This window comes from Diachasma alloeum, unplaced genomic scaffold (assembly GCF_001412515.2).
Source record: "Diachasma alloeum isolate Michigan unplaced genomic scaffold, Dall2.0 Dall_scaffold_00841, whole genome shotgun sequence".
NCBI classification, from domain to species: domain Eukaryota; kingdom Metazoa; phylum Arthropoda; class Insecta; order Hymenoptera; family Braconidae; genus Diachasma; species Diachasma alloeum.
This window is the reverse complement of record NW_021680965.1, coordinates 97,057-109,963: the sequence shown is the minus strand read 5'-3', so window position 1 is coordinate 109,963 and position 12,907 is coordinate 97,057. Positions and strand designations below refer to the sequence as shown.

The 12,907-nt window shown below is 35.5% G+C and overlaps 1 protein-coding gene across 1 annotated transcript; it reads left to right on the top strand.

The window, feature by feature from the left end:
• Nucleotides 1-7,905: 7,905 nt before the first annotated feature.
• On the top strand, nucleotides 7,906-12,640 carry LOC107044932. The gene is made up of 8 exons (XM_015267020.1): nucleotides 7,906-7,971; nucleotides 8,129-8,263; nucleotides 8,349-8,429; nucleotides 8,519-8,623; nucleotides 9,094-9,207; nucleotides 9,468-9,545; nucleotides 9,790-10,036; nucleotides 12,306-12,640. Exons 1-8 carry the CDS (start codon nucleotides 7,906-7,908, stop codon nucleotides 12,638-12,640), a joined length of 1,161 nt encoding a protein of 386 aa, XP_015122506.1.
• The last annotated feature ends 267 nt before the right edge of the window (nucleotides 12,641-12,907 follow it).

Here is a 12,907-nt window from a genome sequence, read left to right as displayed (position 1 = left end):
GTTTCTAGAATCAAAAACCCTCTTTAGAAAATTTAGAGACTTTTTTTCTCTGTGTGACATAATTTCAAAGATAGGTATTTTCATTTTTTTTCTTTAACATTAATTTTGTGTAAACGAAACATTTCTCTCAATCAATTACTTGTTTTTAATCCTAGACAAGGTTATCTGTATTAACAATTTCTCTAGAAATTAATTGCATGTAAAATAAAAATATCATTTATCGTCAATGCATGAGGCAAAGTCGGTTCTAGTCATTATTTTTTTCCACTTTGCAACATCCTATTTATATATATGGGGTATTCCATGTGAACTCACCCAGGTCAAAACCCTCACCATCCCCAATCATATTGCCGATTTTTTCTGTGGTTGTATATGGAAAAATATGACTTCTCAAATTTTTTCAGATTTTTTGAGGCATCCTGTGGGCAGCCATGTTTTTTTGCAAGTTTTATCTTCAAATGCCTCTAACTTCCGTAAAAATCAACCGATTTGATTTTTTTTTTACAAAATGTGCGTCTTCGACTACACTTTCCATATAAAAATAGGCCAATTTTTTCAATTCGTTCTTCCATCCATTTCCTCAGAAAAATTTCAAAAAACTTCAGAAAACGAGTCGTTTTCAAAGTTGGACCCTTTTTATATTTTTCAAAAAATTTCAGTGAATATATTGGACTAAAATAAAAATTTTCACCAAAGGCCAAAGTGGGGTCTCTATTAGAACACACCACTCGGGAAGATTTATTGTTAACGAATTTTCAAAAAATCATCAAATTGTTCCTGATTCGAATATAATGCAGTGATTCTTCAGACGGTCAAGTCAAATAATGCTTCTGCGTTCAAATACGAAAAGAATTTTGAAATTTTTCAAATTTTCCATCCCGGATTCATATATTCAAATTGGAAATGACGGCCACGAAATGGGAAGCCCACTTTGGCCTTTGGTGAAAAATTTTGTTTTGGTCCAATGTATTCACTGAATTTTTTTGAAAAATATGAAAAAGGTCCAACTTTGAAAACGACTCGATTTTTGAAGTTTTTTGAGGTTTTTCTGAGGAAATCGATGGAAGAACGAATTGAAAAAAATTTGCATATTTTTATATGAAAAGTGTGTTCGAAGACGCACATTTTGGTAAAAAAAAAACTCAAATCGGTTGATTTTTACGGAAGTTACAGGCATTTTAAGATAAAACTTGCAAAAAAACATGGCTGTCCACAGGATGCCTTAAAAAATCTGAAAAAATTTGAGAAGTCATATTTTTCCATATATAACCACAAAAAAAATCGGCAATATGATTAGCGATGGTGAGGGTTTTGACCTGGGTGAGTTCACATGGAATACCCCATATACTTAGTTCTATATCCATTGAAAATTATTCATGAATTTTTGAATTTTATTCAAATGTACAATTTTCGGACGAGAAATAAAGGGAGAGAACTACTTGATCAAACTGACCAGGCACGGAGGTACGGGCTGTACTGGTCTTTGAATATAACTCACATTCATTATTTCTGCTTCATTCATCCTCAATATAATATTTTTTCACTTTTCCAATCATGAATGTGTATTTAAAAACTAATAAAATGCAAAAAAAAACAATTTCATGATTTGTCATTTTTTTCATTTTTTCCTCCAGTAATTTTGCAAAATAAATATGGTTTTTGAATAATCGGCGGATACTATTATTTTTTTATGGTAGTGGCATATACTGTGCAGACCATTCCAAAATACTAGCCCTTAATATTTAAAAATGGCGGAGTTATGAATTTTTTTCAGAAAAAAGCCCTTTTTTCAGAATTTTGACCTATATGACCAGTTTTTACAACGCCATCTATGAATTAACTAACTTAAATCATCAGAAAAGTTGAAAATCTGTTCAACGAACATGACCTAATAATTAAAAAATTTTAAAACATCTGTACAACTTGTCCAATTGCGTTTTTTCTCGTGGGGTAATGAGTTACCCCGTTGTGGCTGCTATGTGGCCTGGGTGAGGTGTGGCCGCTAAGGGTTAACGAGGACATAAATCGTTTTGCAATCAACAAAAAACGCGTCAACAAGTCAGTTTAATTGAATATCGAAGTGTTATTTAAGTCGGTTCAATTAGTTGGAGGACAATAAACAGGATTCCGTCACAAGTGAATTATTTTCAATAATATTACGTTCACAGTCTCCTCGTGGTTGATGTGTTTCTCGATGGCATCAAATATAAAAGCACCGGGAATTCACATTTCTTGAATTATTATTAAGTTGGTGAAGGGTTTAAAAATATTCTTTGACAAGTTATCTACCAATCTGACTTTTTTTGTCCTAATATCGAGGGGAATTTCAATGCAGTTAAGACGGATTTTGTCTCCCCCCTTAAATCCTATAACCCGGAATTTTTATTTCGCGTAGTCGGCCCATACTGGCTGAGGGTGACATGAAGTAAGAGGAATTAGTGGTGCTAGGTACATATACCTTTCTTCCAATTGTTTTTACCACAACTACCTAGCTTGTTGGATACAAAAAATTAGGCGGGAATCAGTGATCCATCCCTGCAAATTGTCGGATGACGTGAGGAAAAGATAATCGATTCCAATGAATTACGTTTCTTCGCACTCTACATGTTATCCCCCTCGTTTCCTATTACCGATCATCATCTCTGAATTTGGATTTTTTATTCTTTTGGTTCACTCAAAAGCTAGAAAATAAATAGATAATTGAGAAACGGATACTTTTTTCCATCATCGCCTACTATTTCGGTATTGTCTGATACATTATATATTTATCCAGTAGGCATATCCTATCGCGTGGTTACAATTAACTTGACATTTCGTCATCTCAGATTATTTATGATTGAAGTAAGGAAAAAAAACACAGAGAAACACCAGTGTTTTGGTGCTTTATTCAGCCCTGAAATGGGGCTTCCTTGTATGATTCGTGCATTGCTTCGTCCGAGGTCACCCATGTTTACGAAAAATAAACGTCTTAGTTCTCTCTGAGTCTCTGAGGTATATGAGATTTTTGGTCCATATTTTTTCATATAATATTTTTTGGCCATGTGAAAAAAATTTATCAATAACAATGGATATTTTTATGCTGAAGGTTTTTTCCCAGAATTTTCAATGGAGGATTAAATGTTTTTCCAGAAATATTACAATCGAAGGGCTCAGTATTCATTTCCTTCATTTTTTTTGGTCAATGTTTCTATGGCTGTTCACTATTTACAGTTATTCAATTTTTTTTTTGGCGAGAGTTTACTTTTTTCCACTTTTCGGTTGACGTCAGTAAGCGCGTTATGTGGACTTCTCTCATGAGCCGAAGGCTCGTTCTGTAACCTCATATTCGCCAGAAATGTTCTCCACGCCCTAGTATCGAAATGTACTATTATGACACTAAGTTGCGATCATGACTATACGGCCGCGTTAGAAGGATGAAAAAAATGACGGCATGCTCTCATACAAAAAAAACTATAAAATACACATTAGGACCATTTTTTTTTTAAATCGTCGTATACTCTTCCTATATCGACGATTATATTCATATTCAATAAAGGATCATATTTAATTAATCTTGTCGCGTCTCTGGATATCTATGCACTTGCCAGGTTCTCATAGACTGTTACCACTTATACTTCGATATACTTCGTGGGACGTACTTTGAAGTCCTTTTTCTTCATTTTTATTTTCTGGAAAACGCCAGTCTTCGCTACTCATGGGTTCTCGTTAGGTTTTCCGGGAATGGTTTCACATTGTTTGTGTTAATTTTTTTGAGTTCGTTAAAAATAGTATTGTAAGCAAGCTTATCACTGAGGCTCCATCATTCTTAACTATTACATTATCATCCAGCTATGAGTACTAAGCCACTCACTATTGTCATACCTCTTTTTCTCTATTTTGTTCTTACTGACGTCTTCTTATTATTCATTTCGCCTCGCCAGTCAATTTCTCATATGTTCCAGATGGACACAATGGAATTTTATATCTAAATGAAATGGCTTTTAATTGATTTTTTAATAGTGAAAATTACGATTTTATATGGCAAGCAGTGCGTGAAGTTTCTTCTGTTTTTTTTTAATGATTATTTCTTTACCAAAAAAGGTCTGCTGCGGTCGGCCAAGGTACAATGGAGTGTTGATCCATCGGGAAGAGAAAATTAAAATTCATGGATTTTTCGGTGGAATAAAAAACTGGAACGAGGAATTCTTTAGGGTGAATAGAGGATTCAGTGTCTTGTGGAGTGAAAGAGGGGATAATTTTTATAGTGTCTGTGCTAATTTCGCAGAGAGGCAACAAATCGCTGCTGCGGTCTGCATAGTGAGGTGTTTTTTAAAAAGTTGTTCACAAAAGAAAGCAAAAAAACGTGGTGCAGCTCCAATACAAATCTAAATCCTATAATTACAAGTATGCCAAGTCCATTCATTATTTCATGAAGGATCAAGGCTTATGGTGATTAATTGATGAATCCATTCGGTGGTTGGGTCATGGAAGGGATGAGTCAATTATATAGGATATTTCGGTAACTATCTGACATAGCGAAATTTTCATTCGGATTTTTTGTTTGCGACTCTCTATAACGAAGGTTCCTATGCCATTTTCGGTATCTCTAATAGATTTAAAGTTATTTATGCAATTTTTTTTTGAAAATTACAATCAATTAAATATATGATACGCCTCGATCGTACTCGAGACGTCGTGCAGAAACTTTTCCAATGGAATAAACCATGTTTGGTGACTGAGAAGGGAGGCGCCTACCAAGTCAAAAAAACGTGACCGTATAATTCTAATGACCTCAATCAGTTAAACAGAAAATGCCGTATTTCAAAATTTTTCAAATCAAAATCATTCAACCAAAATTAAATTTCGAAATATTTACTTTTTGACGCAATTTTAAAATTACGAAGACGATTTGCGTAGCAAATTGACAAAACAAAAAATTTCTACTTTTTATGAAGATTCAGAGGACAACATTTGTTATTCACCCAATGTGACGCAGACAGTGGAGAGCACAAAACTTTGATTGATTCGGAAAAGTTGATGTTCTGTTTCAATAAATCTCATTGAAATAATCTTCTCATGCCCTTAGATGAGTTGGCACCTGGCGCATCACTGGATCTCAAAGCGGAATTCCTCATGATTTTCCAAGATTTTCTAGGTCTCATTCTATTTTTTTTTTCAAAGAAAAATATATGATAGAACTGTTTGACAAACAGCGGTTCAATGATTGTTATTTTTTCCAATGAGAAATAAGATACGAAATGCAGGGGTCCGATGAGCACTCAGTTTCAAAGAAAGAGTGAATTCATTATCTGTTGTTCTTTATGAGATTTTATTCATTTTTGGGGACGTATATTCAATGTGCCAATTCAACGTATGAATTCAATTCATATTCACCCGCTTGGAATCATTTTTTCCTTTCCGACGAATACAAAAATAATATTTTCGATTTCTAGCATTCCACAAATACGCAGAATTGCTGTATAGTATAGTAGCGCCACTGAATAGGCGTGCACACGCATTGCCCTTTCGCGTGCGTAAGCCCACGTACGTCACTATCATATCACTTTTCATTGCACGTGCGTGTAATTACAGCGTTAGCGTTTACTAGATTACACGTCACCCGGTAGAACCCTAACGCTGTGATTACATGTACCTGCAAAGAAAAACTGCATGCGTCGCTCGGTCAGTAATCACCGAGTTACTGCCCTTGCAACGTAATATACTATAAAAATTTATTTCCGGCGTCGATTTTTGTCGCCATGTTCCTACCTTTGTAAATAATGAGCACGAATTTTCCTTTCCCAGATGAAATCGAAATAAATCTAAACTTAAATATAGATATGATGAAAATTCAATGAATAAATTTCACTTCCATTCCGGGGCGGGGAAACTTCAATTCTGCATGATTTAACACCAAACGTGAAGATGCAATGACATTCTAAAACATGTACATACACATGAATAACTAAAGATTCGCATTACACTCGGAAAAAACTCTGATTTTAAATTTAATGGTTATGTATCGAAAAATCTCCCTGTGACATCCAGTGATGATGTGTCACGTTTTTTCTTTTTTTAATGAATAATCATCATTAATCAAAAATAGACAACTTCGTGGAACTAATTACCGGGAGTAAAAAATTGCATTCAAAGAGACAAATGTCGAAATTTGAGTTTAAACACAGGGTTGATTCAAGTTTACCCTGTCTCAAATCGGACACCATGAAATTCAGAATCTCGCGACTTGCCAGGGTATGTCCCATACATTATAACAAACGAAGAATTGTCATATAAATAATTTGCAATAAACCATTCCGGTCACAGACTGTAATATCTGCCCATCGTCGAAGTGCCTTCAATTCCTATACTTTGTTGACCCTTATTTTTTCATGTTGTTCTAGTGAACTGTCTATCTAATCGTTCGTTTTTGGATCTCTTGCAAATGGGTTCGTTGAACTAACATTTCACGGACGTTGCGTGTGGATATGCAGTTGTGCAGCCGTCTCTTTTTAAATTAACAGATAATACATTAGTGACCGTAATATGTGAACTAGTATATGCACATTTCTCTTTGCAATACTAGCATCTACAATTATCATAGCTGAGAAAGTAAGCTTTTGGGTTCTCGTAACAATTTCTCTATTCCAGTGGAATACTCACATCGACAATGAGAATTTTCCCTCAGAATCCGATAGAAAAGTTCTAGCTATCACTAATTTCATCGAATGTCACCCGCCATAACACTTGAATGAAGCCACATTTTCTCTTATTTTTCAAATTCCAAAGGACTTCGGGTTCTCAAAGAAAGGAATATTAGGTTATTAAAATAAGAACCATTGGGGAAACAACAGTCATGTGATCGAGACGGGAAGAGAAATCGGGTTCATGAGGTCGAACCGTAATAAACAAATAAAACCGTAATTGAAGGAGAGACAGATGTTACTGGAAAACCCCAATGTCCTTATTTTATGAATCATAGATTTTCGTTTTCACCACTCAAAAGTATCAGAGTTGAGGACTTTTATCAGTAAATCTGAGTACATTCAATACCATGTTCTTGGTATTCAATATCGTGGTTGTTTTAATGGAAACTGATACTTGTCTTTGCGTCTCATTATCGTGCATATTAGAATTACGATTTTCTTCGATTTAGTACCGTGGTTTTTGAACCAGAAAGATTTCGTTTATGTGATATGTAGAGTAAGTAAGCTCATTCATAATAATGTTCTCTAGACTGCAGAATGGAGGGGTATGCTGCAGTGAAATATGTCCAATCAGGGCAATGGGCAGTTGTGGAAACGAGCAATATTTCGAAATTTTACTTCAACTGTTGGCAACTTGATAAACGTTACAAATTGAGATCAACGAAAGAGGAGATATGTATACCCAAAGTCTCAGGTAAGAAGAGTATCTGTCAAAAGTTAATTGGGAGTTCATGGGCAATCTAACCGCGGCATAGCGTAAGAAGGATCTTATTCAGGGAAGGGAAATGGAATTCCAAATGAATCTGCTAATTCATTCCACTGGGGTAATTAATGAAAATTTCGATTGTTCATATATTACACTAAAAAACAACAGGAGCACTTGGTTAACCTCAATGTTGACCGGAGTCTAATCACAACTAAGTTCGATGAAAACCCATATATCCGTTTCTAGAGAATCCTAAAGTTAATTGTTAGATATTCTAATCAATTATTGCATATCCTGAACGGAGTTTTCAGTGTCTAAATAAATCGGACACCTGTTAAGAGTTCAAGATCAGCGCAATAAATATCGAAATTTTATGTAGAGTCTAAAGAAGGAATGGAAGAAGAAATAAAAAATGGAAGACTACGAATCTACTCTTTGCGCAGAACACACTCAGCATCTACGACCACTGATACATCAGACATAGAAAATTCAAGTATTCTGAGATCAAAAAGTACAATGCAGAGTCAAGTGGATATGGATTTATCCAAACAATTGGCTGAATTGAAAAAAGACCATGAGCAGGCAAGTGAATATCACATTTGTCAAAACGACTTTCTCATACTACTATGCAAATATACCATTTTTATGCTTGTGGGTAGAACGACGTTGCAGCGGTATTTCCGCTGGAATATTGTTTCTTATAATTGTTAAACTTGAGATTAACATTGTGAATATTTAGAAATTGAAGGGGAAGAATCTGCATATTGATGAACAACAAACCGTTAATGTATCTGATGGAGAGGATGACAAGGAAAACAATGTGATTGAGAATGAACTAGTCAAAACTAGTGCTCCGACCATTTCAAGTTTCAACGTGAGTGAAATCCTTGGATATCTGTACTCCTTACACCAATATTTTATCCGGTACGCGTGATAATCTTTGTTATTTCGATGCACAGGTACTGCGCGTTCTTATTTCTCCTATGAAGGTTAATAACTCTGAGAATTTACAAAGTGAAGAGACTTGTCGAGGGAATACGGTGAGAGCCGATTGTTCATCTATTCTGGGATCAGGAAAAAACAATTTAATTTTGCAAATCGAAATGATAGCTTTTTATAACATTTCAAGGACACGCAGGAATCGGAATCTAGTGATGGTAAGGAGGAGAACTCAATCACTGAGCAAGTTGTTGACCCGTTGGAGCCCGATTTGGTTGTAGTTGCTGACAGCCATGTTGATAAAGGGGAGAATACGTACGTGATACTGAATTAGTCTTCCATATTAGTTACGGATATATTAATTTGCAGTGTAGGATTTCAATCACTCCTGGTTTCGTAAAAATTTGAGGAATGCATAGTCATCAAAGTTTTTTGTTTTAACTCAATTGTTTGATTAGCATCCATAAAAATCCATTGGTTCATCTCTGTCATGGGAAAGATATATGTATATTAATGGATCAATTATATCTTAAGATTTGCATACGTTTCAGCATAAAGTGGACGATTCGAGATAAATGTTGAATATACGTGGGCATATATATGCCACCATATATATTTTGCATGTACCCAACATCGAGTAAATTATAACAATCACAGAAATATCCAAGATATAAACTTTGAAAGGAGAAAATACCTGATCTCACAAATTAATCATATGTTCTTGAGATAAGGAAATAATGTTAGTACCCTATCGATTCATGACAGAAAGACATTCCGGATGCTGGCTCAATTCTCAACTCCGAGGTACCAGTCCACATGGAGGGAGTAATTCCAGATCCAAAGGGTTATACCGTGGATGGAAGTGCAGAAATCCCGAATGTAATTAATCATTTTTACATCTCATTGATAATTGTTGGAGGGTAGAAATTGTAAATTGTTGAATAATTCGCAAAGTTGGAGGGACCCCGTAATGATTCGTATAATTATTCCTTTGAAAAACCGGGGAGAGAATTCTCTATAGGTACACGTTTGTGTACCTACAGATATCGTATAGTATTTTGTCCAGATCAACGGATATCTCCACGCTTCTCTTACCGCAATTCTTTACTTGATAAACTGAATTCTTTCATTTTGTGCAGAACGCTCCAGGAATCCAGCGTGCTGAGGATGGGAATAAAGAGAAGACCGAGCCCCCGAAGAAGAAAAGAAAGAAAGAGGTAATTGTCAGCCAGTTTCACTTGTTCCATTTTGATTCCGTATCAGAGATAATATATTTAGAAAGTCAACCATCTCGTATAAAACTCAGAGGAAAGACTAATGACCATACCAAAAGAGAAGCAGAGTTTTCAGAAATTGGCGAAAGATATAATTATATCCTTCGCCAAAAACCTCTGCTTCTGTTGTGGTGTGACAATTTTATGAGGTATCGTACTTTACGCGAGAAGCGGTTTGGGATTTCAGAAATCAGGAATGCAGAAGTCTAAAAAATCGAGAGCTGACTCTCCAACCCGAGCCCAAGTCCTCGAACAGCTGAGAGCCATGCAGGAGCAGATAGATGCATTGAAAAATACTTCATATAAACCTATTCTGAAAATGGTAAACAGTCTGCAGGTACAGATTGGAGAAATTAAGGAGTCCCTCAAGATGTGCCACGAGTTTTCGTGCACCCAATTTGAACAATTGATAGCAGCCTGGAAAGACTTGAAAGGTAAAGAATTTATCATCACGAGTTTGCCGTTGCCAGGTGTAAATCTCTTGTCCTGCTACCCTATGAATTTCAATTAACATCGATATCTGAAATCGATGCATTTCTATGCAAGAGGATGAAATGGTCTCTACCAAGCGTCCTTCGTTACAATTTTTGCTTCCAGATGGAAGCATTGTATCTGTCAATATTTATGTTTTTCATTCGTTATGTTAGAATGACTGAATATGATCTGAACAGTTCGAATGCGTAATTTTTAGTCCATATTTCTATGTGTATATGTATATATCGATACATATCTGCATGTGATAATTTTTCTTATGATTTTCTTCATAAGTAATCCATCAAATCCTGATTTTGAGATGGAAGGTAAACTTCAATAAGCGCTATTGTTTGGTATTAATTCGCATGTAATCGATAATATGGTTCTCAAGATCTTCACATTTTCCTACAATTCGATTTTTTCACGATTCCTCAACAAACAACAGTTGGAGTTGATCCAATGAAGGCTGAAGATGATCGTTTCACTATCTTTCTGACCAAATTGAAAGAAGATGATGATAGTATCTTTTGACCGAGATCCTCGGTTTGCCGAAATGAATCGTTGGTTAATCAACATTCAAATTAACATTCAACATCAATTTAATTCATAGGCTTCAATGGTTCATTGTCCCAAAATTAATGAGTTTGATTCCGAGTTTTAATCAATTCAACATGACCTTGAATGGGATTTTATATAAGTGGGGGTCCAATCAGTACATTTGATCGGATATTAATTGAGCCTCCAACAAGGTTTTAATGGAGGTCACATCAGAGTCCAAAACAATCATAACAGCATCATAAAGTATACTCATCCGGGAGCAGATTGTCACTTTTTCAACCAGAACGATATACTCACAGCATAAAATAACATTTACCCACGTTTTCCTGTTTTTTTTTTTATTTTAGAAGAACCAGTTCGTGACTTGGAGATATTCTTGGAAGCAGGAGAAAAAGTACCCCCTCCAGGATACTAGATGATTAATGCCAATAAGGTAAGATCGTTATTAAATCGTAATTTAGCTGTGGACACGTGGTAATGGAGGTTTCGCAGATTTTCGCACGACACGGAATTGATTCCCCAAAAAACAAACCTCACAGCATTGAATAATAATCATATTTTTTTTTCATCCATTTAATGTATAAGGCTTCAATGATTGATTTTTTGAAAAACCTCCAGCCTCCATATGCTTTTTTATGTTATCCAAAAATTCTATTTAGGAGTGGCCAGTGGAAAACGGGACGGTAGACAAAAATCAGACATCTGGGTTTCTGCATTGTTTTTCTATATTTTTCATTGCGCTGAGGATTCTTTCAGTGAATTCGTGGTGTTCCATAGTGCCCGACAGTCCCATTTTGCACGGATCTATTCTCAGTGAGTCGCAATTACGTCAGGTTTCAGAAAAATGAATTTTTAATTTGCAAACATCTACAAATATTTCCTCACAACCTACAAAGGCTGGACCGAGGACGACGAGATCGTAAAGGAGTTGGACAAAATTGATTCGTATCTGCGCGTGAAAATCGGAAATATGAATAAAAAAAAAGCAGCCCAAACCAAAGAGTGAGTTCTTCTGCTTCTAACTGGCAGCTTTGTAAACGTCATTCATTTCGAATGTCTAATTTTATGTGCAAATGATTTAAAATTTCATGAAGTTTAAAGATATAATGTTTATAAAAAATGCCTGTATCTGCCTATTTTTTCACGCATGGATTTATATGAGTAGACAGTGAACTGCGTCGATTATTTACGAACGGTTGACGGTGAAAATTCCGAATTTTGGCTATAAGTAGACACTATCGCGATCCAAATCTGTGCACCATTTGAGCTCGATCGATGTAGCGGTTTCCGAGATATAGCAAACTTTCGTCTATCGTTCTTCTTTTATTTCATCCAAAGTTTGCAACTGATCCTTGTTTTTTTTCAAAATCTTCCTCACGATGAAACCTATCTAATTGGATTACAATATAAGGCTCTCTGCATTCATCAACCGATGATTCTTGCCCTCTTTTTTTATTTTTCATCAAAAAGGTTGTATGGATGATAACTCAAGAAAAGATTGTAGTAAAAAGTTGAAATTTTGTAGGATGTAATTTTCCGGATATCGTAGCTCGGGACTTGGGACAGGCAGAATCGGAAGAGTAGTTCCGTAAATATTCGAGATGTAGTATGGGAATACTTTTGTGAATATCTCGTTAACTACTCAAGCAATTTTTATGATTTATTCGCAAGATACTCGTCTTGATGCCCTCTACCTATCTGTTGCAGAGCCGAAAGAAACTTCTGAGGAACCCGGCACATCTAAAGAAATAGCAAAGAAGAGGAAGAGAAGAAAGGCTAATGACGGACCGAGTAAATTGAGAAGGACAAACAAAAAAGTTTGTCTGCCTCGAATTCAAATTTCTTCATCTAGTGGCTCAGGCTCTGATACCGATAAAAATGCGAAAGGCCAGGACACGAGGCGTCCAAAGGAACCACAGGCATTGTCTTCGTCAAATTCATCACGATCTTCAAGTGCATCTGGATCATTGAGTTCTGCGGACGAGGAGGAACCAAAAACTATCTAATACGTCAAAAAACGGCCATTTAATGTTTCATTTAATGTTTAGTTGTTTCTCAGTTATTCTTTTGTTTTCAATAAAATTGACGAAATCATGAAATTCCTGATCCGTTGAGTTGAAAAATTTCATTCGATGGAAGAGATATTCTTTTCAAAAATTTCAAATATTGGAGTTTGAACTGCTGGAGAATTGTCCTAGATAGCATAGTAAAGCCCGGCAAGGGGGTTTTCCCTTAAAACTTATCATATTATTACCCAGCAAATGTATCCAATT